Raw genomic sequence first — 27,093 nt, forward strand, 5'->3', positions numbered from 1 at the left:
TGAAACATATGAAAGGAACAAATTATATTTTGACTTTTAATGAGAAAAATGCTTATGTAACTGGTTAATATAGGTCAGAACGACCAAAAAGTAAAAAGACATGCTATTTCAAAGTTTATTCCATCATAAAGCACCAAAATAATTTAAATGGCTGAATAGACAAATATACAATACATTGTAGGACTAATATGTCATTCCCCTTATTAAACTACCGGTGATCAATTTCAAAAGACTCAATCAACCCGTTGGAAGATCCCAACCAAAAAATCAACATATTCTCGGATTCAACAAAGAGGACACCTAAAAGAAAAAAAAACAAACAAACAAAAAAAGCCCCAAAATAATTAGTCTCATATACAAATTTTAGTTTAACCAGTCTAATGACCGGTTCCCGGTTCAAAAGGTACGACCGTTGGTTCAACAGATTAAACAGTCTTACATTTGTTGGTGGTAGGCATCGGTCTTGGAGTTGTATACACTCCTCCTGATGATAATAACCTTATTGAGATATTCAATTTTTTTTGGAAACAAATTGTTTTTTTAATTAAATAAGTAAAATCCAACTATTCAAGTCTAATAAATCGGTTCAAACAGTTTTTTATCGTTTCTATTACACCGATTCAAGTTGGTTTTTGAAGAAATCATCCGGTTCAATCTAGTCTAGAACTTAGCATAAAACATGTCGTTATTGAATTGCTCCCGTCGTGGGTTTCAGATCCAACAAATTCTTAAAACACTGACAAATTCAAATCCAAAATTTAACTTTTAAGTTGTCTTGGAAACCGAATATGCACATGAATCCTTTTCTGTTTATAATGACAATAATAGTAGAATTTCAAGTTTCAACCTAACATTTTTAGATTGGTTACATATGACACCAACTATTTCGTTCTTTTTTTTTTTCACAAAACCACAAGAAAAATAAAAATACGAACCAATAGTTTTATGCTATCATGCAATTTTTTAAAAGAAAGACACTCACATAATGACTTAATCACTAAAACGACAACAACAAAGTCACAAAAATATACAATTTTAGGAATGTCAACGGGGTAAACGAGTCCTTATTTCCGAAATTTCTCTGTTTCCCCTCTCCCAAAATTTCCAGCATCCGCACCCCCGTTCCCGCCTCGAATTTCGCCCCCGCTCTCGTTTCCCTCCCACAATTGATTTTGAGATTTTTTTATTGGGCTAAAATAGGTTGTTTTTTTGGACTTAAAAAAACTATTTTTTGAGTTAAAAATAATTATTTATAATATAATTTTATATGTTTAAAACAAAAATGTATCACATCTCAAAAACGTTATGCTAACAACTTAAAAATATGATTTTTTTTGTTGATTTTTAGAAGCTCAAAATCATTGCTATTATTTATTATATTTAGAGAGTTTTTGGGATTACTTTTTAATCTTTTTGTAAAAGGATTTTTTACAAAAGAAGTTCCTTAAAATGTGTTTGGATTAGCTTTTAAATGAAAAAAAAAAAAAAAAAAAAAAAAAAAAAAAAAAGCTAAAAGTTGTTTTTAAAAAATATTTGACTTAATTTTTACATGTAAAATAATTAAAAAGAAAATGTTTAAAAAGTGTTTGGATAGTTATAATATGTATAAATGTAATTTATTTGGTAAGCCTTCAAAAATCACAAAAAAATAAAATTTCATAACTTTTGAAAAAATATATTTTTGTTCATGGTAAAAAGTTGTTTTAAAAAAAACTTTTCCACTTAACAAATATCGTTCGGACTTTTCTAACTTTTTAGAAAAGTTAAAAATTCAAAAATCATTTTAAAATAAACACCCCTTATATAATTAATATATATAATATATTAACGGCCCTCATGACGGGGACTGGCTACCCCGTCCCCGCTCTGAAACTAAAACGGGTTCAACTTTGTCCGTGCCTCCGCTTCTATCGCGATTTTTTTAACAAATATCCCAATATGAGATCGGGACCATGGGTTTGGGGTCCCACGGTTTACTATCCTAATCCGTAACGGGCTTTAAACAAAAACATTTGTATTATTATCATCTCCTTATAGTAAGATACCCGCAAATTAGTTAATTTCGTATACAAAAAAATGGAAATTATCAAACCTACGTTTTTAGGTCATCTTGCAGTCTTCTGAAATATGAAGATACCCGTACCCACCAGTCAGTTTCTTTCAGAACGACAAGAAAGATAGAAGTGAAGCTCTGAAACCAGCAGTCGGTATGTCTTTCCTTATAAAGACGATACAATTAAATGATTATGAACATCAAGAACAACTACATTCGTATCAGTTGTATGAAAGATTAAGTCATCGATAAGTTTTAAGGGTGGCGCCGCATGACGTACAGACGATGGCTTTCCACGATCTCCAATAAAATGGGATGTAACAGAACCTCGTCGCCGTCGACATATCCGCGACTTTCGCTCCCCGGCCGCACCTTGAACATGATCCGGCCACCGGCTTCGTCCGCCGCATCTTTAGAGTCTGATCGACCAAAAAACAAAACACCACCATGCCGAGATGAAGCGTCTTATTCGATCGATTACTGTTTGAGGAAAAGAACGTCTTATGGATGGACCGTTTGTCCGTTTGGTTTTTCGACAACAAAATTGTGGTCTGAATGAGTTCATGTTGGATGGGCTTTTATAAAAGCGTATCCACGAACAACGTACGCGTGATTGGTGGGGTTTTACTCACAACCGTTGATGATCACCACGTGGAAAGGGTATTATGGTCTGTACAAGAGGTTCACGTGTCACAATGTTTGTAGATCAGAGGTTTTTTTTGCTTCGGACTAGATTTATTTTTATAAATTAATTTTAAACATGCATAAACTTTGTAAAAGATAATAATGGGGTATTTGGATAAATTAGATTATAGCTTATTAATTTATTGTTTATTAGCATATTTGCGGTGTGAATAAACAATAAACAATAAGTAAGGGGAGATGCTTATTTAGCTTATCCTTACTGTAGTATTTCTATCCAAACACTTAAACTTAGCTTATTGTGGTGGGAATAAACAATAATTAATAAACACCCTTTTTTCCCTATCCAAACACTCCTTAAGTGTATTCTATCATGCAATGTTTTAAAAATCGTTTTTTCAGTTGAATTAGTATGGTGACCAGTTTCCGGTTTAACAGGTTTGACCGTTGGGACAACTAATTTCTATAAAAAAAATTATATTTTCCTAAATATACATACATATATTAAAACGTTTACAAGTTCAAATATTAAAAATATATATATAAATAAGTTGTAGATACCGAAACATATAACCAAATAAATTAAAGTATAATACTGAAACAAAATATAGTTTTAGATGAATACAAACACATTAAAAAACTTAATAACATTTACTATATGTTTTATTTAGAGAAAACTAAATAGATATGAAAAATATCACCGAAGTTTATTATGCAAATAGTTTTTTTTCATGTGTTTTTATTCGGTTTAACCGATTTATTTTGACCGGTTCAACCGGGTTTTTCTAAAAATCCGCCGGTTTAATCTGGTTTAGAAATCGACGTAAAACCGATGATAGTTGAACCTTCCTCGATTTCCGGTCCAACCGGTTCGACCGGCCGGTTCAAACCGGTTTTTAAAACATGGCTATCATGTTATCTTAATTAGACGGACAAAAAAAACCGGAAACGGCTTTGAACTGGACCTAAATTACATATTGGGATGGTTTCCAGTTCTACTATATTTATTTTTTTAGTTTTCGGTTTTTATGTATTCGTTTCACGAGTTTGGAATTGAAAAAAAAAAACCCGTTTTATGGGCCAAACCGGTTTTGGAATTAAAAAAAAAAATAGAACTGGAAACGGTACCCCCTTAACCGGTCCGGCTCAATTTCTGGTCCGGATCGGAACCAATGCTCATCCCTAGACCAAACGCCCACTATGCATAAAAAAATTATGGAAGGATTTGTCAGTTTCATGGACATATGAAAAGTTTACTATAGTCATGGTCTTTAGGTTTTGCCAAAATTGGATAGACAAGTTATTGATACAAAGTGACAACTAGTATGAGATTATTTGTCAAATTGCACACCAAGTCGCTATCAAAAATAACAAAGTCACAAAACACGGTGGACATTTTAGTCCCTTGCCTTTCTTTGATTACTTAATAAACAAGTAATTTGACATATGAACATGAAGTGGAAAGGGTTGGCATTTGGGGTTTCCCCAACTGCCTCCCAATGAATGCATTCATTGACAAAACCAAACGCAAATGCCAACCTTACCATGACCAAACAAAAATTAGTGCGACACAGTGACATACTTTTATAACTGCAAGAAATTTCTATTTTTATATTTCTTGACCAATTTATCATGATTTATTGAGATATCTATGAGCAACAATGGGATTCAATTTCGGGTTTCAACAAAGGCAACTGATTTTGGAAACATAAATTTCTAATTGTAGCCATTGCGTATGCTTATGCCGATTATGTACATGTCTGGCCTTCAATGTTGAAATTGACCATATACAAGTTGACGATTGCGATTGGTTGTGATAAATTAATGTTGCTTGTTTGTATAGATGCATGCATACGCGTATCTCAACCAATAAATGGTAACGGGCCAAAAAAAATACAAATACAAACTATATATAATATAAGAAAAATATGTGACGACCTTATTCAAATTTCCATCTCTCATGTGTCATGCCATGTCTAAATGATTAAATGGGTGTGCATTCACGTGGTCCTAGCTTGGTAGTAATCTCCGACGTGATGTTGATATGCTAATTTATTCATAAAGTTATTAATGGTAGGATTAAATCGAATCTCTGAATTCATGTAAATGATATCTGTATAATCAGTGGCGAGTTTATGCATGGTTAAGGTGGGTCACATGACCCACCTAATTTTATAAATAATAATAGAAATTCTATACCAAGACATTGAGGAACTACCTAAAGGTTTTCTAAGGACCTACCTTATAAAGAAAAAGAAAGAAAAGAGAAAGAGATTTTGGGTTGGTAAAAAAAAACTCAATTGTTGAAACAGAGGTGAGGCAATGGAACAACAATTCAAATTATTTAGGAATAATAGGTTTTTTTGCTACTTTAGTTCCCAATTCCATTAAGGATAATGGACTCTCTTTTATTACATTATCATATTATTATTTTTTAATTTATATTTAGAGTTATAATAAAAATAAACATATATCTTATTTATTGATTTTTGCTGTTTTAGGGAACCTACGGATAAATCATCTCCAAACTGATCGTGAATTTATATCCATTTTGTTAATTTCTTTTTTGTTTTTATTTACTTTTAAATAGATTTTCATATAATTTTTTCTTTAAAGAAAAACCTTCACTCACACACGTTTTATTTACTTTTAAATAGATTTTCATATCATTTTTTCTTTATAGATTTTCGTATCATGTGTGAATAATAATTAACAAATCGGTTTTATTTTAAATTTAAGTTGATTTTAGTAAAAATAATTAAGGTTGATCGGTTTGGGCTCGGTTCTCTCACCATTAGTTTTTATACATGTTGAATTAGTTATTTTTCTGGGTAAACGCCGATTTTTTTCTTGAACCGACCCTAGTTGGTGAACCACTTGGATTTCTATTCTAGACTTGTCACAGTGTATAATCTGTTAGAGTGGTATCGTCTTCAACGATTCAAAGTGTATAGTACTTTATCATATGTATTCTAATTTTTTTTATTAGTAATAAACAATAACAAGAGATGTCAAATCCTAGGCCTCCTAAGTGATGTTCTATGTTTTGTTTGTAGTCAGATTGGTTATCATAATTCATGCAATTTTCCATTGAAGAAGAGGAAAGTAGATGAAACCGTTCATACGTCGAAGCATAGTACGTTTATCGTTTGTATTTTGTTTAATGTTTGATGCATACATATAATAATATCAAGATTTCATTATATTTGTTGTGTGATAATAAATAGATTTAAATGTTGTTAATTCCATATTGTCATACAGGATTGCAATCATATGTTGGTAGTCATAAATGAATTAGTACGATTCAACCTCGAATTTTGTTCTTAGAAGATGATAGTAATTTTCGTCATGATAATGGTAACCGTAATGTTGATGGTGAAAATGTAAGTTATTTTGAGGATATGAATATGAAGTCTGGTTATAACATGAACGAAAGTGATATTTATCGTTCAAATTCTCAAATTTAATATTGTTGATGAAGATGTTATAAGTGGTTATGATCATCCTGAAACTCATATAGGTTTGGCTAATTATTATTAGAAATAAAACACATTCTTTGTTGAACTGGATGATGATACATAATAATTATATTTGAAATGTAATTTATGTTGTATGCAAGTTTTTCGTTGAGGAATCATCTGGTAGTAATCAATATCATTTTCCTATAGGTCATATATATTGGATACCAAATGTTCTCGATGGAATAAGGCATTAATGTGGTCAAAATATCCATTTTATGATCATGTCAAAGCTATGTATTACTATTATGCTATTGAAGGTGGATTTGATGTTAGGAAAACAACTCGGAAGATGATCAATAGATATGTTATATTGAGATATTTTGTATGTAATCATCAGGGTGATCCTGAAACATTTGAAGTTGATACATTAGAATCTAAATCTAGATACAAAGTGAGGGTTGATATGCATCGATCAAGATGTGAAGCTGGTATAAAGTTTAGAGTTATTCCTAGGTCAACTCAACTTGAAATGTATGATGTTGAGGAAAGACATAATCATCAGGGTGATCCTAACACATCCGAAGTTCATACATTAGAATTTAAATCTAGATACAAAAAGAGGGTTGATATGCATCGATCAAGATGTGAAGCTGGTATAAAGTGTAGAGTTATTCCTAGGTCAACTCAACTAAAAATATATGATGTTGAGGAAAGACATAACCATCAATTGTATTCTAAGGAGAACATGCATTTGTCTAAAAAAACTTGATTATATGCAAAAAGCGTTCATATTTAAGATGTTAAGTCGAATGTTGGTGCAACATTAACACATCAACTATTTATTGGATTACATGGAACTACCATGTTGGAAATGTTAACGACTTCAAGAATTTTGTTCGTGACCTTAATTGTCATGTTGGTGGCACTGATGCCCCGTATCTTGTGGATAAGATGAAAGAAAGAGTCAAGCATGTTAATAACTTTTTATTTGAGTATAAAACAGATGAAAAGAAGCTTGATGTTGTATTTTGGGCTGAAAAGACTTTTAAGCTACATTATATAGAGTTTGATGATGTAGTTTCATTCAATGTTATTTTTGAACCAATGATAAGTTCTATTTTACATTTTATTATAGGGGAAATTACTAATATAACCAAAAACACTAATTACTTATCCAAAATTAGCCAAAAAAAAACACATTAGCCAAAACTAGCCCACGAAATAGTAGATTGGTTAGAGTTGACTATGGTCAACGTTCGAAAACTACTCTTTCATCGCAATAGGCTACTCTTTTGTGGCCCGTCTACTGTTTTGTGACCCTTTGGTCCATAGTATATAATGTCTTATTTTTCAGTTTAGGTTAATTTTTCCTCATTTTTATTTTCATTGTCTACTATTTTCTCTCAATGGAGCACACGAAGAACAACGAGATACGTCCATTTTTAATCAAAATTTTACTGTAATGTTGATTAGGAGTAGTTTTTGTAGATAGGGATAACTTTTTTTTTTGAAAAAAACCAAAAAAAACATTTAATCAAAACCTACGGTGTACAAGTCCACAATGCACAATTGTGGACTTGTACACCGTATAAACCCTATGAATTTTTTTTTTCATTTTTTTTAAATTTGTTGCAACCTGTAAGCAATTATATATATGTTATGATTTCATGAATTTTTTTCAAAAAAACTTAAAAAAAAAAAATAACAAAACCGTAGGTTTTTTGGAAACCTACAGTGTACAACCATTTAATGCATAGTGTGTGCATTAAAATGTTGTACACCGTAGGTTTCCTTAAACCTACGGTTTTTTTCGGGTTTTTAAAAAAAAAACTTATAACCAATAAATACTAGTATATATTGTTGATTCCGTGATTTTTTTTTGGAAAAAAAAAATGAAACCATATGTTTTCAAGAAACCTACGGTGTACAATCACTTAATGCACATTTTGTGCATCAAATGGTTGTACACCGTAGGTTTCCTTAAACCTATGGTTTTTTAATTTTTTTTTTTTCAAAAAAAAAAAATTGTTCTATGATATCTTAACGATTGCATATATGTTATGATTTCATGTTTCCATTTTGTGATAAAATATGTTATTTTATATGTTTCCATTATAGCATACTATAGCAATGTACTATCCATTTGAAGAATTTTCTATGTTTATAAATGATATATACTTTGAAGTATAATGTCTTGATAAAATAACTTTGTGTTTTAGTAGTTTTGGCTTTGTCATAAAATATGTTAATATCACACCGTTTTCAAAGTACAATGCTATATTTGGTATTCTCAAAATACATTGCTTTTATAAAACTTTATATAACCTTAATGTTTATTTAATTTTGTAGCTTCCAAATAAAAGGATGATGGGTAACATACTTGTCAAAGCTTCATGTCATAAGTTACATGAAGTTTTGAGTGGCTTAAACGGACGAGTTGTTACTGCATATGTTGCGCTTTACTGTTGGAACAGACACGACTGAGCGTCTACATTTTAAGTTTTCTAGACGTACATTGTCATTTGGGCCCGAGGAGTTCTGTCTCGTGTCTGGACTTCACATGGGCCAATGTCCAAGATCAAGGACCGAACTTGCTACTATGTATAAACACGGATATGGTGATAATTCATTTCAGTCAAGAGTCTTCTCACATCGCACGGACACTAGTTTACTTATAGGCGATTTAGAGGTCCTTATCATGAATCAACGATTCAATGATATATCGGCTCACGACAGTGTTAGAGCAATTTTGCTATATATTCTTAATCAAGGTTTTTTGGGAAAAAAGCCCAATAATAAGGTCACCAAGGAATGGTTGTGGGTGGTGGAGGACTTGGAGATTTATTTTGCACTAATTGTTTACGAATTACTCTGGTGTTTTGAAAATACTTTGACTCTGGTCGTTTTTTGGAACAATGAGTAAATGGTTTTCACTTATTTAAAATGAAATTTTTACTCGCTATTTTTGGGACGTAACAATTTATAGCCTCCCTCACCCCTAGAGGGTATTTCTAGAAACCCTAGCCCCTTTCCTCTCATTTTGAGCTCAGTGGCGGACCTATGTAGGGCATTTGGGGTCCCGGGCCACTACTCAATTTCTAGCACGCAGTGTAAATTTTTTTTTTTTTTTTTTTTTTTTTTTTGTTTTTTCTATTAGGTGCACCCGCTTGAAGTACGAGGGACACCCCTACTAAAACAGTCTGCGTCCGCCACTGTTTGAGCTTAGTTCCACCTTGAGAGTTTATCTTTCTTTGTTTTGTGCATGAAGCTTGATGATCAAGATTTCCTTTAGATCATTAAAGTGAAGAGCAAGTGTAGATCCATAAAGTTCGCACCTTCATTGGACCTTTAAAAGTATAAAGCTTCAATCTTTCCTTCTTATTTGTTAGATCTTGCTTATTGTCCATTTTATACACTTTTAATCCTATTTTGGTAGTAAGCTTGGAGTTGAGACGACCCTGACTCCTTTAAATCACTTAGGGTTAAATGGACCATTTAGACTTGGAAAGTTGGTATCTTGTGCATGTTCTCTTAACCGTGCAAGTTGTGTGGACATTTTAGGTCTTTTGATGTTTAAACTTTAGATCTTGTTGGATTGGAGTGTCTTAATGGATAAAGTTTGAAACTTTATCCATTAATACATTGTTAAGGACCAGATCCGGAAGTTAATCATGGCATGGACACGACACGCCTTTCCCATACACGACATGCCTTTCTGAACCATCTGGAACGTGCTTGTTTAAGCTGAGAAACTCGATTGTCTTGTCTTCTAGTGAGCGTGGGCCGCCTGGTTGACCCAAAGTTGACTTTGTTGACTTTTTGGCTAAGTTTGACTTTAGGTCAAACTTTAGGGTTTTAAAGCTCATAAGTTGAGGTTGACCTTTTACTACATGTTTAGGTGGTTGTTGTACCTGCCTTCACATTCTACAAGCTAAGGTGATTGTCTGTGAGATGAGTTTTTTCACTATACTATGTAGGACATTAGATGCTTGCTGTTTTTGTGACTCTTGCATTGTTGTTTGTATGTTAGAAAAAGCCCGTTGGACGAGGCCTACTATTATGTTTATTGGGTGAGACCTATGGACAAGGCTCGTTTATATGTTAGGTGGGCGAGGCCCATTTCGGTATGTAACATCTTAAAAAGCTCACTAAACTTTGTACTTATGGTTTTAAGTTTAAATGGTTTTGTTTTATTTAAAAATGAAAAAAAAAAATCTCTGGGACATTTCAAGAACACAATGGAGGACCGACTTTTAATAAAGATTGCAGCATATTGAGATGAGAAGGGGACATGCACAAGTCGAACTTCACCCATTAACCTTATAACGAACAAAGTACATATCAATTTCAATATACTTAGTTTTGGTTTGTTGTTCATTTGCAAAATATTTGATGTAAAAAATCAAATCTCAAATCTCATTTTGGAAATTAGTAGCATAATCAGCCCCAAGATTGACTAATCACCATTAAAGCTAATATTATACAAAATTAGCCCTAACTTTAATAAATGAATTAATAATTTTCTGAACTGGTGAAAACATCATATTAGAAAATAACAAGAAACTTTCGTATTAAGACAGGCAATTTTCTTTAACTTTGATGTGTCCTTTGCTTCGTATCAGATACATGGAACATAAGCTGCAATGGAATGAAGCATTCATGTCAGTGAAAGGTCTAAAATACCCTCATTGTGACAAAATAGAGAAAAGAAGTATATGAAATCAACAATCAGGAGGTATTTTGTTCAAAAATATGTTTTTGGAAGACACTGTATTATGTGAAGTGGAATGGTGAAATCCATCAGACATGGAATTTGAAATTCCATCCATTTGGCAATCAGACACACCATGGAATGGAATCTCGAATTCTATGAAAAAATTACAATTTTGCCCCAAATCAAACGCTAAAAAAGGTGATATTTTTTTGAGAGGGTGTAGAATATTGATGGTTTTTTACCTTTGTGCCCACATAAAATGTTACAAGCAAGCCAAAAAGAGTGGGTAGTCCTGGAAAAAGTAACAACATTTGATTTTATCAGCTCCAGAGTAGATATGTGCAATAATTTGGGGAAAATAAAAATAGAAATAGAAACCTTCTGTCTGAAGAAATACAGATTTTAGCCAACTTATGCCCGATGGTCCGATGACAAAGCCCACAAGGTTAGCCACCTGCCAAATAGATACAAGGGCAAAATGGTCATTTTCAAATTCTTTTAAACGAAACGACCATATCCATGGAAATCGACAAAGCATTGGGACCTAGATTTTTTTATATTATAATAAGTAAATAAAATATATAGTTCTTCCGACTCTACTGTGTACACTGGTTAATTATATTTAATAAAAGTTTTAATTGTAAAAATTAAAAGTTAAACCCAAATAGAAAAAATAGTTGACTTTAAGACGAATAATAGATTTTATTAAAATTAAACTCATGAAACATTTGGAAAGCCTTAAATATTACATATAAGATAAAATTGGGTTAAATGGTAATTTCTCATTGAGTCATTTCATTCCATGATGAGGATGGTTAAAAAATAAGATACAGATAAAATAAAACAGTTTGTTTTAATACAGTGTCAGTGGAATGAAACATTCTATTCCTTTCATGATTCCAATGTACCAAACACTACCTAATGCATGAATTAGAAGTAGTACTTTCTAGTTTTATGAAAGCAAGTGTTGTTATTTTCAGGAACATAATAATTAATATAAATAGGGTACAATTCAACATGACTAGTTTTATGAAAAGATAAAAAAACAAAAGAATACAAACCATGAGACATGCGATTGTGATAGCACCAGCAACTGCACTAAGCTCACGCAAAATAAACTCCTTAAATACGTTATCAGCCTGCAAACAGAATCCAAATTTTATGGAATTGGAATCTCATAGTATTGTATAATGAGGGTATTTTGGTCTTTTAACAAATAAAAAAACATAACTAAATTCCTTCTATGAATCATGATACCCATCCAACTAACATAGAATTTGAAGGAATCAGACAGAATTGAATTCCGTCCATTCGGCCATGGAATGGAATCTCAAATTCCAATTACGCCATAAGAGATTACATAGTAAAAGTAGCAAGTGATTCATACAAACTCCTTAAAGCTTAAATGCTTTACAAAGTATATTAGATCACTGAAGGTTGCTTAATTTTGCTCTATTAAAATTTATTACATCACCTTAAAAGAAGACGCTGCTGATTTCAAAATCATTTCAGGAATAAAGAATATGCATGTTAACCATGCCCATGACAGAAGTTTCCTGTCCATAGCATAAGCATAAACTCATTTATATTCGGGTAATTTCCACCAAAATTAAATATTAAATATATATACATAACATACCATTCAAGATCATGCCATATGGCAACAAATGTGAAGACAACCCACACATTTAAAAGCTTCCTTCCAGATCCCCCAAGAGGAATGTACATATACCTATAAATATAATCATAAAATAAAATAAATAAAGTATGTTTTTGTCATTCATGATTTTAAAAGATAAGACATATATATAAGCTTTACCTGACAAGCCATTTGTTGAAGGAAGCATGCCAATTTTTCCAAAAGCTTTCCAAGTTGTAGCAGTTGTTTACACACCGTGGCATATTCTCAGGGGCTTCAATCCCACTTACCTTCCCATATAACCATCAATTATTAGCTCCAATATATATATATATATATATATATATATATATATATATATATATATATATATATATATATATATATAACCAAACTAAGGTAATAAGTCGTATGAATATGGCATTAAAATAAAGGCCATTTTACTTACCAGTGCCCAAAATCGGAAGTAACGCCATATGAGGAAAAATTTGAGCCACATGAAGTTTAGGACCTGTATGTGGTTAAATGATGCAGCAGCATAAGACAGTGAGTGTATTATTAATAAGTGAGGTGGTGAAATTAAGTAAGTCTCACCCCATATCCAATAATGAAGACTTCCATAGGTGATAACTGTTTCCAGATTCCACTACAGACACAAAGTTAGTATGAATATGGGATATGCTGTTATTTATATATATATATATATAGATATAGATATAGACTCACACACCTGATGGCAAAGGCATTGTAATAGAAAAAGTGTGTCATGATTTCCATAAGTAAGAGGCTAAGGACCCAACGAAAACCATACCAAGCCACTTGTTTCAGTGAATAACTCTTCTGAGGTGTATCCAGCTGCCACATCATACATCAGATTCTTGTGAGTTGATTTCCCAAAGTAACAGATAGAATGTTTTTGGAAGAAATCACAATCTGTAAACCAAATGGAATGGAAATTGTGAAGTTGATGAAGAATAGAGAAAACCTGGGAAGCAAATGCATTGAAGCTTATAATAGGTCCAGCAATATAGAGAGGTGCATATAGCAAATAACATAGGTATATGGTATATGACAACTTGTCAATCCCCACACTTCTCTCCTGTTAAAACAAATATTAATATTATTTTTAGAATAACACTCGTACTAATGCCATAACAATAATTTACTTGCCTGTAACATTCTGTAACATGTTTTTCCTGAAGAACATGTGTTGCAGTGTCGGATGTGCTTCTGCAATCACCAGACACAAATTAAAATCCCAAACAAGGCAACATAATTAAGAAAAAGAAGATATTTCTATTAGGAAAAGATAATATATATCTATATATGTATACCTCTTGATCAACATAAGGATTATGATCTGACCAATGGTAGTCATACCCAAAGCTTATCATGCGCAAAACAACTGCCAGAAAGGAATAAAAGGAAACTGTGTGAGAAAAGAAAAAAGTCAACTACACATCATAGTCCCTTCTCGAAGTCAAATTCAATTAAAATGTAAAGAAATCGACATGTTCTTTGTTAATTGTTATGGAAGCAGCAATAAGTACAAGTTAAAGCAGATATGCCATGTAAAGGCAGAGAGAGATAATAATAATAATAATACCAAAGTTAAAGCAGATATGCCATCTAAAGGTACCCTTAAACTTATCCAAGTGAGCCCAACGATCTCTGCAAGTGCATTCCCAAAATAAATATAAATCCATACATGATAACACAGCACAGAGTGATTAAAAATTTTAATGAAGCTACAAAATGAGAAGAAATTAACACACCCAAAACTGGCGAATGAGTATCCCTCATAAACACGGTTACAAAGAAGAAATGATAAGTTGAAGACCCAAAGTATAAATGGGAAGTATTTTGTGCGTCCAAATATCTGCAATGTAGATCATTTGTTGATATGAAATGGCATTATAACTACATGAGTCAAAAGCAAAAAACACACACGTTAAAGTGTACCTTAACCAAAAGGAAATTCGTTGATGCAATTGCAAGGATAAAAAAGATGCTGCATTGGGATTGGGATGAAATATTAGGTGTCAAAAAGTGGAAGTCAAAATCAAGATTGTTTTAGAATAAAGTTACTCCTACAGAACCAATGGTGCAATTTTGAAAATACAAAACCAAAAATACCCATGTCTGTTTGTTTTGAATTTTGAATATGAAAAGTATAATGTTTTGAAATCTAGGGGTAAAAGACATACAATGCTCCATGGAGATATGACAAATATGCCAATGAAATCAAAAGCCAAACAACAGACATCCCCTCTGCCTTTAAATCATAGCATGCCCTTACAGTGTTAGCCATCAATGTAAAAACTCCAAAAACAAAGGTTAGAATCGGCAAATTACTGCGGAAATTTCTCCATTGTGCATCAGAGGCATCCTGCAAAGAATTATTTTATTATTGAGAGATTATTATTATTATTATTATTAAGTTAAATAACATGTCTCTAATCATTATATCAAAGAGTTACATTACATTAAGTTGAGTTGAGATCAATCCAGGCCGTAGACCATATAGCTTGTTGTAATTATCTGTTATATCAATATATGTCAAAATTAGAGATGAATTAGCAAATAGAAAATAACAAGGGGATGGGATTTTGACTTTGTATGATATTAAGAAAAAAAAGTAGAACAAACCCATAGAAATTGGATAGTAGCTAACTAAACATAAATCTACATCTAAACACATGTATACAGAGTGAGTGTGTGTGTGTGTGTGAGAGAGAGAGAGAGTACCATGGGACAGCTGCAGGGAATACCGAATAACGATGATGTAGAAGATAGCTGCATAAACAAGTATAAATACGAGCTCTCTTTGCTTCCAGGAATTATTCATGCCACCTTTGACCAAAAAATGATCTCACACTGCAGATGCAGATGTTGACAGTTAAATGAAGAAAACGTTAAAAGTCAACTTTTCATTTTCAGATAGATAGATAGATAGACAGACAGATAGATGTATTGGAACTTAGGGCCAACAAATTTACTAACCGGAATTGCTGACGTGGCTGTGCGTGAAATAGACTGATGTGAACAAAAATCTGAATGATATGTTTTGTTCAACTCTTTTGATTTGTTCAAGACATAATCCACCTCACCTCGCAAAACCACTAGCGATAATATCGGAGGCAGAAAATAAAGATATATTGTTAAACACTTGAAAATTGCCTAAAATCACTTTACATTTAGGAGATCGGTTTCACTATTAAAACAAGTTTGAAATGGTGTTTGAATGACATTCCTTTGCTACGAGACTTTAAGCAATTCTATAAAAATAAAATAAAGTAAGGGTATGTTTGGCAGGATCTGAATTTTTAACATGTTGTTTGGTTGGAACCTTTGAATTTTTGTGTTGAAAGATAAAAATGACAATTTTACTCTTCTGCATCATTTCTTTCAATTATAAAATTGTACTTCTAAACTTTTGCTTATTAAGACATTGTACTTTGAATATTATAACCAATTCTAGCATTCTAATTTGATAGAAATAAGTACAATGCTATAACAAAGCTAAATGGAGAAGTTTTAATTTCAATAATACAAAGCAATTTTACATGTTTAATAATGTAACAACCAATTTTCCTACAATAAAATAAAATATGAATATAACCTAATACATTCCTCTCTAGCATGCACACCGTTTTTTGCTGCACAAGAAGTAATCAATTCGCATACACCAATGACTTCTTAAATAATTATAAAAATAATAATATAAACACCAATCATTCCATCCATTCATCTACAAGTCCAGTTAATTCGCATTCCAAAACTGACACCAACATCTTGACAATTGAAGTACACAAATGAAACACCGACATTCAAAACCTGTGCAAAAAATAATGTATTCTATCACCATATGAAAATTTCATCTGCCAACTATGTGGTTATGACTATCTAAGACATAACTTGATGCAGATTACTTGAAAGAAACAAGGAAAGAAGAATCCATATGCGTGGAATAACTGCATTATTGCAATGATAAACACCTAAAATCACGAAAAACAACCCTCTAAACTCGATCAATCAACCAAAAACCCGGACAAATCCGAAGGAAGAACACAGCTCCAGAAAAAAACATCTCCAACTCTAAAAATCGAGTTTTAGGGCTTCTTATTTCAGAAGAAAAAATAAACTAAACAACAACCATCTATGAATTGATAATCGAGTTTTAGGGCAAGAAAGAAAAAACCTTACCTAGAACCGGTGGGAGGGAGAAGGGGCGGTGGTTTCGGAGTCGCTGCCGGGACTGTCGGCGTCGGTGGCGGGGCTGGCGTCGTTGGCGGAGGGAGGCCGGCGGAGGGTTGTAGATCGGAGATGGAGCGGGAGGGAGTATGGGATGGTGGTGTTGATGGAATAACACCTAGTTTTTGTGTTCATGAGTTCAAAAAAAAAAAAAAAAAACAAAACAAAACAAAACGTCTTTTATGAGTGGAAAAAAAACAAATACAAAACAAACCAAAAATTACAGTTTTATCCTATTTTTAGCGATCATTTTATATATAAAAAAAAGGTTGAGAATGGGGAATTATTCTCAGTCACTCATTTATATAAGCATAAAAAGACATGGTGGCAAACTTGTAAATATGTTAATAACCTTCAATGTCAAATACGTGACTATAGAGATTTCGATAACAGTTCGTTCATCCTCAAAATTCCTCCTCCAACCTTCAACAATCATCCAAATTTCTTCAACTAAACCATCATCAATGTCATCCAGTGTTAATCAGTCATCAATATTCGTAGATGGGAGGTTCGTCGTTCAAGACAAATTCGCAACCCAAATTCATCAATTTCATCGATTTGTTAAAGTTTGGAACTGGAATTTCCCAGATTCGCAAACGAAATCAGTTGGAATCGGAATTTCTTCGTTGTTCATGAAATTGGAATCGGAGTTCTTGACTCGCAGTCATGGTCGACATTGAAGGACTCAGAATCGATACTCACAGGTTCCCAATATGATTTTCGGAAATCAAAATCAAAATGAGAAATCGATCAGACATAGGTGTCGCATCTGAAGTTGAAATCGGAAGTATATGATGATTTGGAATTGATAACTTGATGTTTTTAACATTTTTAAAATAGTTAACTTGTATGCATTCCAACTGTTTGATGAAATACATAAACTAAATTACCACGTTATATTCATATATGAATATATTTTCTCGCTTGAATCAGTATATGGTTATTAAAACAAAAAAACGAATATGCAAGTCTGTATGTTATTCATATGTGAATAACATATAAAAATTATATATATTTGTGAAAACACATTGTAATATTCATATGTGAATATACTGTGTAATATTCATAGGTGAATATATCATCTAATATTCACAAGTGAATATACTATGTATTATTCACATGTGATATACCATGTAATACTATGTAATATTCAGACATGAAAATATTATCTAATATTCATAAGTGAATATATCATCTAATATTCACAAGTGAATATACTATGTAATATTCACAAGTGAATGAATCGTCTAATATTTAAATATGAATATACTATGTTTAGTATATATGCTATATTCATATATGAATTATACTTAAAATGTAAAAAAAAAATAAAATTAATCATAGTTTTTGTTCATAAGTGAATAACGAATGTACTATAGAAAAAACTTGATTCATTTTTATTCACTTATTAATAATGATAGCTGAAAATATAAAAAAATAAATTTTTTATTTTATTTAAAACTATATCAATATAGATGTCTATTTGTAGAGAATAAAAAATCATGAATTTTGGTATATTTAAAATAATTTTTCGATAAAATTAGCTTCTTAAAAATTAAAAAAAAAAAAAAACGAAAAAGACTATGTTTTTGTATATATTAAGGTAATAATTAACATAGTTTAAGGAAATATGTTTTGTTGGAAAACACATGTCTATTCTTTTCCCATTTCCGTTGGTACGACGGAGACTTTTGCAGCAAAAATAAATGAGTGGCTGAGAATGATTCCCCCATTCTCAACCTTTTTTTTCTCAATTGAACTCTCTCATATATATATATATATATATATATATATATATATATATATATATATATATATATATATATATATATATATATATATATATATATATATATATAGTTATTTTGAGAATTCAATGTTTCCTGATAACTAAAAGTGTAGCATTGGATCAAAATTAATTCGTTAAGGACATGATCGTCATCTTACTAATCTCATTTTATGCTTAATTTTTTTGTGTTATTTAATATATTAATATAAATGTCTAAAAATTAATAAAATAACTCAAAATTTTGGATTTATTTAAAAAAAAAACATATTTTTCGATTTTTTTAATTTTTTTCAAAAAACATGAATTTTTCAAAAAAAAATTAAAAAAATATTTTTTAAAAAACTGCATCTTTTTTTCAAAAAAAAATGCATTTTAAAAAAAAAACTACATCTTTTTTTCAAAAAAATGCTTTTTTTTTAAACTGCATTTTTTCTAGAAAAAAATTGTATTTTTTTTTTCAAAAAACTGTATTTTTTTTTCAGTCAAAACTGCGTTTTTTAACAAAAAGAAATCAACGTTTTAGGTGCATATATGCATATTTTTTCAAATGCATATATGCATATTTCTTATACTATAATATTCGTAAGTAAATTATAAAAAATCTCATTTTTATTAATCAATCTATAAACATAATATAAGTATTTTATTCGATACAAAATAAAATATAAAAAAACTACAAAGATTCACGGTGTTATCATTTCTTCATATCAAGATTTTCATATTTTCTTCAATTTATCATTTTTCAATTTCTTCAATATTTCCAACAAATTCTTCAAAACCTACAAGAAAGTTTTAAAAAAAATTGGTTAATGCAATAACACTCAAAAAAATGCACAAGTATATATCATGTAAGATTCGCATGTGATTATATCATGTAAGATTCAAATGTGATTATATAATATGATATTCACATGTGATTGTATCTTTTAAGATTCAAATGTGAAATTCACAATAAAATTAAAAAAAAAAAATTAACAAAGACCACTCACACAAAATGCATATGCGCATATTGACGTAATTCATATGTGATTCACTAGTGATTTACATGTGAATCACATGTAACTGATATGTGATTCACTTGTGATTTACATGTGATTAATATGTGAATTACATGTAATTTATATATGAATCATATATGAATCACATGTGATTTACATGTGAATCACATGTAATTCATATCTGATTCACTTGTGATTTACATGTGAACCACATGTAATTCATATGTGAATTAGATATTATATACATGTAAATCACATGTAATTTATATGTGATTCACTTGTGATTTACATGTGAATCACAAGTGAATCATATGTGAACTACATGTAATTCATATGTGAATTTCATGTAATTCATATGTGAATTACATGTAATTCATATGTGAATCACTTGTGATTTACATGTGAATCACACGTACTTCATATGTGAATTACATGTAATTTATATATGAATCATGTGTGAATTACATGTGATTTATATATGAATCATGTGTGAATTACATGTGATTTACATGTGAATCACATGTAATTCTTATGTGATTTACATGTAATTCATAATTACATGTGAAACACATGTAATTCATATGTGATTTACTTGTGATTTACATATGAATCACATGTAATTCACATATGAATTACATGTGATTTACTTATAATCGTCACACCATGATCCAGACAAATACAAAAATTCAAGAAAATTCGAACATGAACCATTATCAATTATGATTGACCTGATAGAAGAGTTGTTGGATGACACTTTGAATCATATCGATATGGAGATCATTGTTCTTCTTCTAAGTCTTGTTCTTCCATTTTTACGGTTGAGTTATCATGCATATATCATTTTATATTGCATTGCTTCCTGTGAATGCAATCTGTAAAACATGCTTCCTTCCATGCATCTCCAAAGGCATGTTATGTAACATATGAATTAGTTCCCATTTATGCAACCTACTTTGTTTTCCACCAAATATTTTGTACCTTTATGAGTGGGTTATGAGTGGGATTGATATTTTTATTGTTTGACAAGCCACGTCTATTAAGAGGCTAATTTGTACCCTTATGGGTGTTCTTAGTGATGGCTTAATGTGTTAAGTGGTCAAAAAGCCTTTGAAATCCAAAGCTAGAAAATTTAGCAAAAATTACAAATATGTCCCTTTATTGGAAAAATTATAGAAAAATCACTAGGAATCGAATTAATGATCCGTAAACTTTCAAAGTTTCCATTTTGAATCTAGTTTATCCATTAATTTTTCCATAATCTGTTGTTGCTTCTAACTTAGGTGAAAATCACATTTTTCACCAGCTGGTCAGAATTTAGCTACATTGATAGGCAGTTTTGTAAAAATCATATAAAATTGTAGAAAAATCGTTTGGACCTTCAAAAGTACATTCTGAAAAAAGATAAACGTCTGAACTTCTGGAATATGAAATAAAAACAGAAGTTATACAGGTTTCAAGTGTGCTAAAACAGCTTTAAACGGTGGTTGTTTTGGGTCCAAAACTGAGAATTTTAATTGTTAGTTGATTTAGGTGTTTTGGCTCATGATTTATAAGTTGTGAATACTGTTTTTTGATGTATAGAAATCAAATGTAGACGTGATATTTTAATTTATATGTATTAATTAATTAATACATATAAATCAAATGGCTGAACCAATAAAGCCAATTGCATGCCAGATGTGTTTAAAAGATCTGAAGTGCAAGGAATCTAAACAAACAACAATAAAATCAATCTTACATTAAAACATTTCACAAGAAAAAGTAGATGAAAATGAAAGACATTAAGACAACATGTATCACCTGATTAATGGTGCACCTCATGTACCTAGGGCTGCAATTTTCATGTATCACCTGATTAATGGTGCACCTCTTGCCATAACTATAAACAATTCCCAACTGTCCTTCTTAAACTAGAAGTAGTATACCATATATCCTTTGTATACATTACACAATTCAATATGCTAGTTGTTTTCAACAATACTCTACTACAGACATATATGATATACTAGAAGAAAAGAAAACAAAATAGTCAAAGAGGTCAAACAGAAGTCAAAGTTGGAGTGAAAAGTCAACCAAAGTTGTTAGCATGTAGCTAATGGGTTAGTTACACAACAAAATAGTTACCAGTGTGACTGCATATAGAGAGATTGGAGAAGAGATTAGATCATTCTTGAATTATAGTCATCAAAATAAGCATTATGTTTCTTGCCCAATTTCTGTAAATTCTTTTTTTTTTTTTCTATCAATAGTCATCAATATTTTCAGGATGCATAAGTAAGGTGTAACATCAATATTAATTACATATCGGTTTATAAAATACTCAACAAGTACGCCTAAATCCCCTTTCGAAAGTCAACGAACAAAAGAGACTGAAACAAGTACCGGTTGATCATTTTACTAAAAATCCATCATCAATATGTGATATTAATATATAATGAAGTCTTAACATGTTCCATAAACCTTGTTCCAGCTATCATTTGGTTGACATCAAATTCTCAATTTCATTAATTACCATTTCTAATTCACTCTAAACACCATTACCCAATTTAACACAGAATTGACAAGATTAAGTCAGCAAACACAATCTCAACTCAACTTGTCTTGACTTAGCTTACATCCCAACAACTAATCATCTTACCAACATTAATTTAACACAACTTAAACAAAAACATAATCATACCTTGACAAAAACATAATTGACATGATTAGATTTTGAAACCGAAACACATGTGAAGAAATCAGTCAACGACTTGAGCAGCCAACGCCGATTGAACCTCTAAATCGGGAGGTTCGACGCGATAGAACCTCTGGTTGATTTGTTATGGTACCGAACTCCGAGAGAGAAGAAGGATGTGATTTACCCCTGAGGATCATCTTCTCTAATCAAATATTCCAGAATTGAGGATCGTCGATCTTCTCCAATACTCTAGATCTGGTGAAGCTTCAATCGACGCCAAAAAAGGAGAATGAGGAGCAGTTGTCGCGGCTTGAGGTGGAGAAAAAGGAAATCGATTCCAATTTCCAGATCAATGGCGACTAAAGACAACGACGATGAGGAAGAAGTGAAGAACATGAGCGAAGAGAGAGAACGGTGGGGGTTGAATCAGGGTAATTTATCACTAAAATGCCCCTGAATCATTTAATTATCATGCCCCCGTGTTGTTGTTTTTTCAAGTATTTACAAAAATGCCACAAAGGATCCTAACATTTTATTATTTTGATCTAACGACCCTGGTTTGGTTATCGGGTTCTCGGTAAACATTGAGTTATCAAAAGATCCTTCCCCCCCCCCCTCTCTCTCTCTCTCTCTCTCTATATATATATATATATATATATATATATATATATATATATATATATATATATATATATATATATATAGGTTCATGCGAAAACATAAATATTTTGCGAAAATAGATTTTCTCTTATCAAAATCAAACACAAGTACTATAAATGTAACATCCCAAAAATATCGGCTAAAAATTTCAATTTTAAATTAGGTTAATACATAAAAACATCGTTATAAAACATTCATAATAATACTTCATGTCTGAAAACCGGTAATATCATAGTAATATTTCAGAGTGCATCCCAGAAGATCCATGGTGCGGAAACAAGAGTGTGTGTGATATGCTGCTACCATGCCGGCTCCTTTCCCCTAGCTGAAGAGGTACCTGAAAACAAAACTATAAAACATAAGCACGGAGCTTAGTGAGTTCCCCCAACGAACCTCATACCATACAATCACATAGCATACATGTATGTCGGGCATTTCTGGGTGCCCGACCTTCCCCTTCGGTCCTGTCGACCGGATACTGCCTAGCATATCTGGGTGATGGCCTACCCCTTCGGTCCTGTTGACCGGATCAGGGACTGTTTCACCCCCTACTACTACTATCACATAATAACATATCACATAACCCATACATCAAAATTTGCTAACACATAAAGCATATCAGGTAGTAGCAAACCTAGATGATTATCACACAGACAGTCATCTATCATACGACTCCTATTATTGGGCCGGCATTGTGGCCTTAGACCCACTTCTACTGGAAGGTAACTCACCTCGAGAGTAGTTGCTGAAAACCTGCTTAACCTACGCCTGGCTGCCGCACCGGTAATCCCTCCAGCTATAAATCCGTAAACATGGATTAGGTACTCATAAATACCCCTTAGGTCAAATGACTGGTCAAAGTCAACTTCTTGGTCAAAGTCAACTCTCTGATTGACTGGACTCGCCGAGTTCATAAAGCGACTCACCGAGTCCTTCTACGTCTAGTCCGACTCTGACTCATCAGGTCCCTGTTCCCACTCACTGAGTCAACCTGACTCGGTAAACGGGTACAACTAACAAACTCGCGACTGGACTCGCCAAGTCCAAGGGAGACTCGCCGAGTCCGACGAACATATATCACAAATCGCTCCAATCTTCCATTAGAACGTCAACCTTGGAGATTTGGAGATTCTGGGACTATAGTTACGCGTTAAATTGCTAATTTCGCGTGTGTCTACGAAGGGTTGGACCTCCTACACTTAAACCCTACTGAAATCGGGGAAAATTCATACGACTCACCGAGTTGGAAGAACAACTCGTCGAGTTCAAGGCTATATTCAAGGGACTCGCTGAGTTGTTCATCCAACTCGCCGAGTCTGAGGCCATCTTCATGGAACTCGCCGAGTTCCTTCAAACCTTCTTCCTGCACAGGGCAAAACTGAGACATGCAACGGATCTAACTCATGGGTCTCAGTTCCTAGGGTCTGGTTATCACAAATACACATGAAATTTGGTGGTTTTAAGGCTTGAAGACCACCCATTGGGGACAAAAAGGAACCTAAGAAGCTAAAGAGCAAAGTGGGGGGGGGGGGTTATTACCTGATTTGATGCTTTCCACAGAGTAGATTTCGGATCTACCTTCACTTATGGAACACTCCAACTTCTTCCTTCTTCCTTAAGCTCCAAAACCTTCTTTGGAAGATAAAAATCACTCAAGAACACTAAAGGGGGCTTGGGTGCTCTCTGGGAGCAAATGGGACGAAATGGGTGTTTTAGAATGGGCAAAATAGGGTGCAATGTCTTAAAATAGAGTTTCATCCAGACATGTGAACTCGCCGAGTCCATATATCGACTCGCCGAGTTCCCCGTTTAAATCCCGTGTCCACCTCGCTACTACTCGGCGAGTCGAGACGCAGACTCGCCGAGTTCATGGCAAAAATTAAGAAAAATATACCTAAATAAAACCGTACCAGGAATCTAGTGTTACAATAAAAATTAAATTTATTAGCAATAAATTAAAGATAATAAGTTTATATTGGATTGTGTTATGATAATATAGATTTAAAGAAGGTTTTAAGTACTATTTTTTTCACGTCTTTAACCATTTTTAAATTCTTGTTTTTATAATAAAAATGTCAAAAATCATGCTTTGCTAATATGAAACAATTTCTCATATATCATTGATTATCATGACTTAGTTCAATGTTTGGATGAATTATTGTCCAGAATATAACAATGAGGTGGCACAATCTCATAGTTTTTTCTTGTTTTCGGAAATTATATGCATTTTCACATGATATATATATATATATATATATATATATATATATATATATATATATATATATATATATATATATATATATATATAGGTTCAGGTATTCTAACTATATATTGTGTGGATGTAAGAATCATCGTGGACCAATCAAAATGTAAAAAAGTATTAAATAATTAATAATTTATCTAAAGGGCATAATAGTAATCTTTACTCTATTTAATTTTAGTAAATATTGAAAACATTTAATATCAAAACCCTACAAATTAACCTCTGGTGCATATGGCCGATTCCTACACCTCTAGCATCGTCACCCCCGAATCTCTCATCTCCCTCATCTCTGACAAGATCGATCGTCGACCACCTATCGTACATTCACAGCTCCTCCATATATTCCTCTACATAGTCGCCGACGACAACCACCATCGCCGCCTCATCAACACCATCACAAAAATCATTGATTTCCCTCCAAGCATGTGTCCTTCACCGTCTCCGCCAGACCCATTCAATCATCGGCCAAAAGAAGAAACGAAACTCTATTCATCTGTAATTACAGACGGTATGAAACGTATGATAATAATTTACTATTTACAGTTTTTAGTCTTGCAAAAATATAATTTAAAGATATCGTTTATATAAAAAAACAAAAAAAAAAAAAACAGTAATCTCTAATTAGTTATTTGAGCCTATTGATCAGATTGGTGTCAATAACATTGGTTTATGGCGAAATCCAATTATTCTACAAATCCAAAGGTAAACAAAATATTGCGTATATATTAGTAATGTTAGTTTTCAAATGCGTGTTATCCATATATGCCATATTATGTGTATGATTCTTACCATTAAGTTACCACCATACAAAATTTTCTATTTAGTAATTCATTTGGGATGCTTTTCTTGAGAGACCCTAAATTTCTCATTCGTTTGTTGTCTTTTAATAATAGCCATATAAATTCTGATTTTATACTTATATCGGTATAGTTAATTACATTCTAATAAAATATTAGTAGAGGTTTTATTTTACACAAATTTTTGTGTTAAGTTTTTCACATCTTATTCACCTCATTGGATTTAAGAGATTCAATTTTTCTGATATTTTATAATCTAATTTCGCTAGAAAAAAGATGGAGTACGAGGGTGCTTTTCTGCAGTTCTGACAACAATTCTACCGGAATGGAATCTCGAATTCCAATTCCGTCAGAATGGAATCTCGGATTCTAATTGAACTTAAGCAAGGAATTACCAAACACAACACATACTGGTATTTTGTAATTTCACTTAACTATCATTTTGACTATTTAATTACTTTTTTCGAATCATAAAAGGTGTAATATGTTTTGGGATTTTTTTTTTGCTTTGAATTTTTTTCACTAAAAATTTGTTGGTTGTTGCAGTGTTTGATTGGTTATGCATTGTTAAAGAAGAAGCTTGATAGGAAACAAGGGTTTCTATTGTGAAGAAGAACTTCAATATTCATTCAGAATGGATTAACATTTTTTTTCTATCCGAATGGATTAACAACAATATTCTATCAAATTGTATTAGTGTTTTACTTAGATTCCAATGTTTTTATTTGATTTTTAACCATTAATATTTTTTTCTTTTAGAATAAATGTAATTGTTACCATTATTGCTTGTATTCTTTCAGAATGAATGTCATTTATGTATGTTCATAGTTGTATTTGTTAAGAATAAATATAATTACTGATATTAAGATATTAAAATTATTTTCATATAAAATTTGTATTAATTAAAAATTACTAAACTTGATAATATATGTTTATAGTATTCTGTCATAATTTAATGTTTTTTTTCAAGATAATTATAAACACATTCTTTTAGAATGTACAAATTAATATATTTATTATCCTAAAAATCATATTTTTAAAGTTTAGATAATTAATTGTTCCTTAAAATCTGCAATTTTTTTTTTAAATTTATGTTCATTGACTAAAATATCCTTAGAATGAAATTATAAGGTATTTTTTTTA

General features: G+C 31.7%; 2 protein-coding genes across 3 annotated transcripts; both read right to left on the reverse strand.

The window, feature by feature from the left end:
* Positions 1–789: 789 nt before the first annotated feature.
* On the reverse strand, positions 790–2,592 carry LOC111878085 (uncharacterized). Its single transcript, XM_052764134.1, has 2 exons — positions 2,097–2,592; positions 790–1,996 (listed from the first exon to the last, which is right to left on the reverse strand). Exon 1 carries the CDS (start codon positions 2,500–2,502, stop codon positions 2,296–2,298), a length of 207 nt encoding a protein of 68 aa, XP_052620094.1. The 5' UTR covers positions 2,503–2,592; the 3' UTR covers positions 790–1,996; positions 2,097–2,295.
* A 7,952-nt stretch (positions 2,593–10,544) lies between these two features.
* Positions 10,545–16,916, reverse strand: LOC111878100 (membrane-bound O-acyltransferase gup1). Of its 2 annotated transcripts, XM_023874616.3 has the most exons (21): positions 16,716–16,916; positions 15,513–15,631; positions 15,258–15,386; positions 14,995–15,050; positions 14,717–14,898; positions 14,472–14,520; positions 14,285–14,388; positions 14,116–14,180; positions 13,844–13,914; positions 13,680–13,739; positions 13,495–13,608; positions 13,240–13,364; positions 13,104–13,155; positions 12,958–13,020; positions 12,690–12,799; positions 12,510–12,602; positions 12,345–12,426; positions 11,932–12,009; positions 11,249–11,324; positions 11,113–11,162; positions 10,545–10,794 (listed from the first exon to the last, which is right to left on the reverse strand). In XM_023874616.3, exons 3-21 carry the CDS (start codon positions 15,355–15,357, stop codon positions 10,747–10,749), a joined length of 1,578 nt encoding a protein of 525 aa, XP_023730384.1. In that variant the 5' UTR covers positions 15,358–15,386; positions 15,513–15,631; positions 16,716–16,916; the 3' UTR covers positions 10,545–10,746. The 2 variants fall into 2 exon arrangements, with proteins under 2 accessions (XP_023730384.1, XP_023730385.1); XM_023874617.3 differs by lacking the exons at positions 15,513–15,631; positions 16,716–16,916 and having other exon boundaries at positions 14,865–14,898; positions 15,258–15,342.
* Positions 16,917–27,093: the final 10,177 nt, after the last annotated feature.

This window comes from Lactuca sativa, chromosome 5 (assembly GCF_002870075.4).
Source record: "Lactuca sativa cultivar Salinas chromosome 5, Lsat_Salinas_v11, whole genome shotgun sequence".
NCBI lineage: Eukaryota > Viridiplantae > Streptophyta > Magnoliopsida > Asterales > Asteraceae > Lactuca > Lactuca sativa.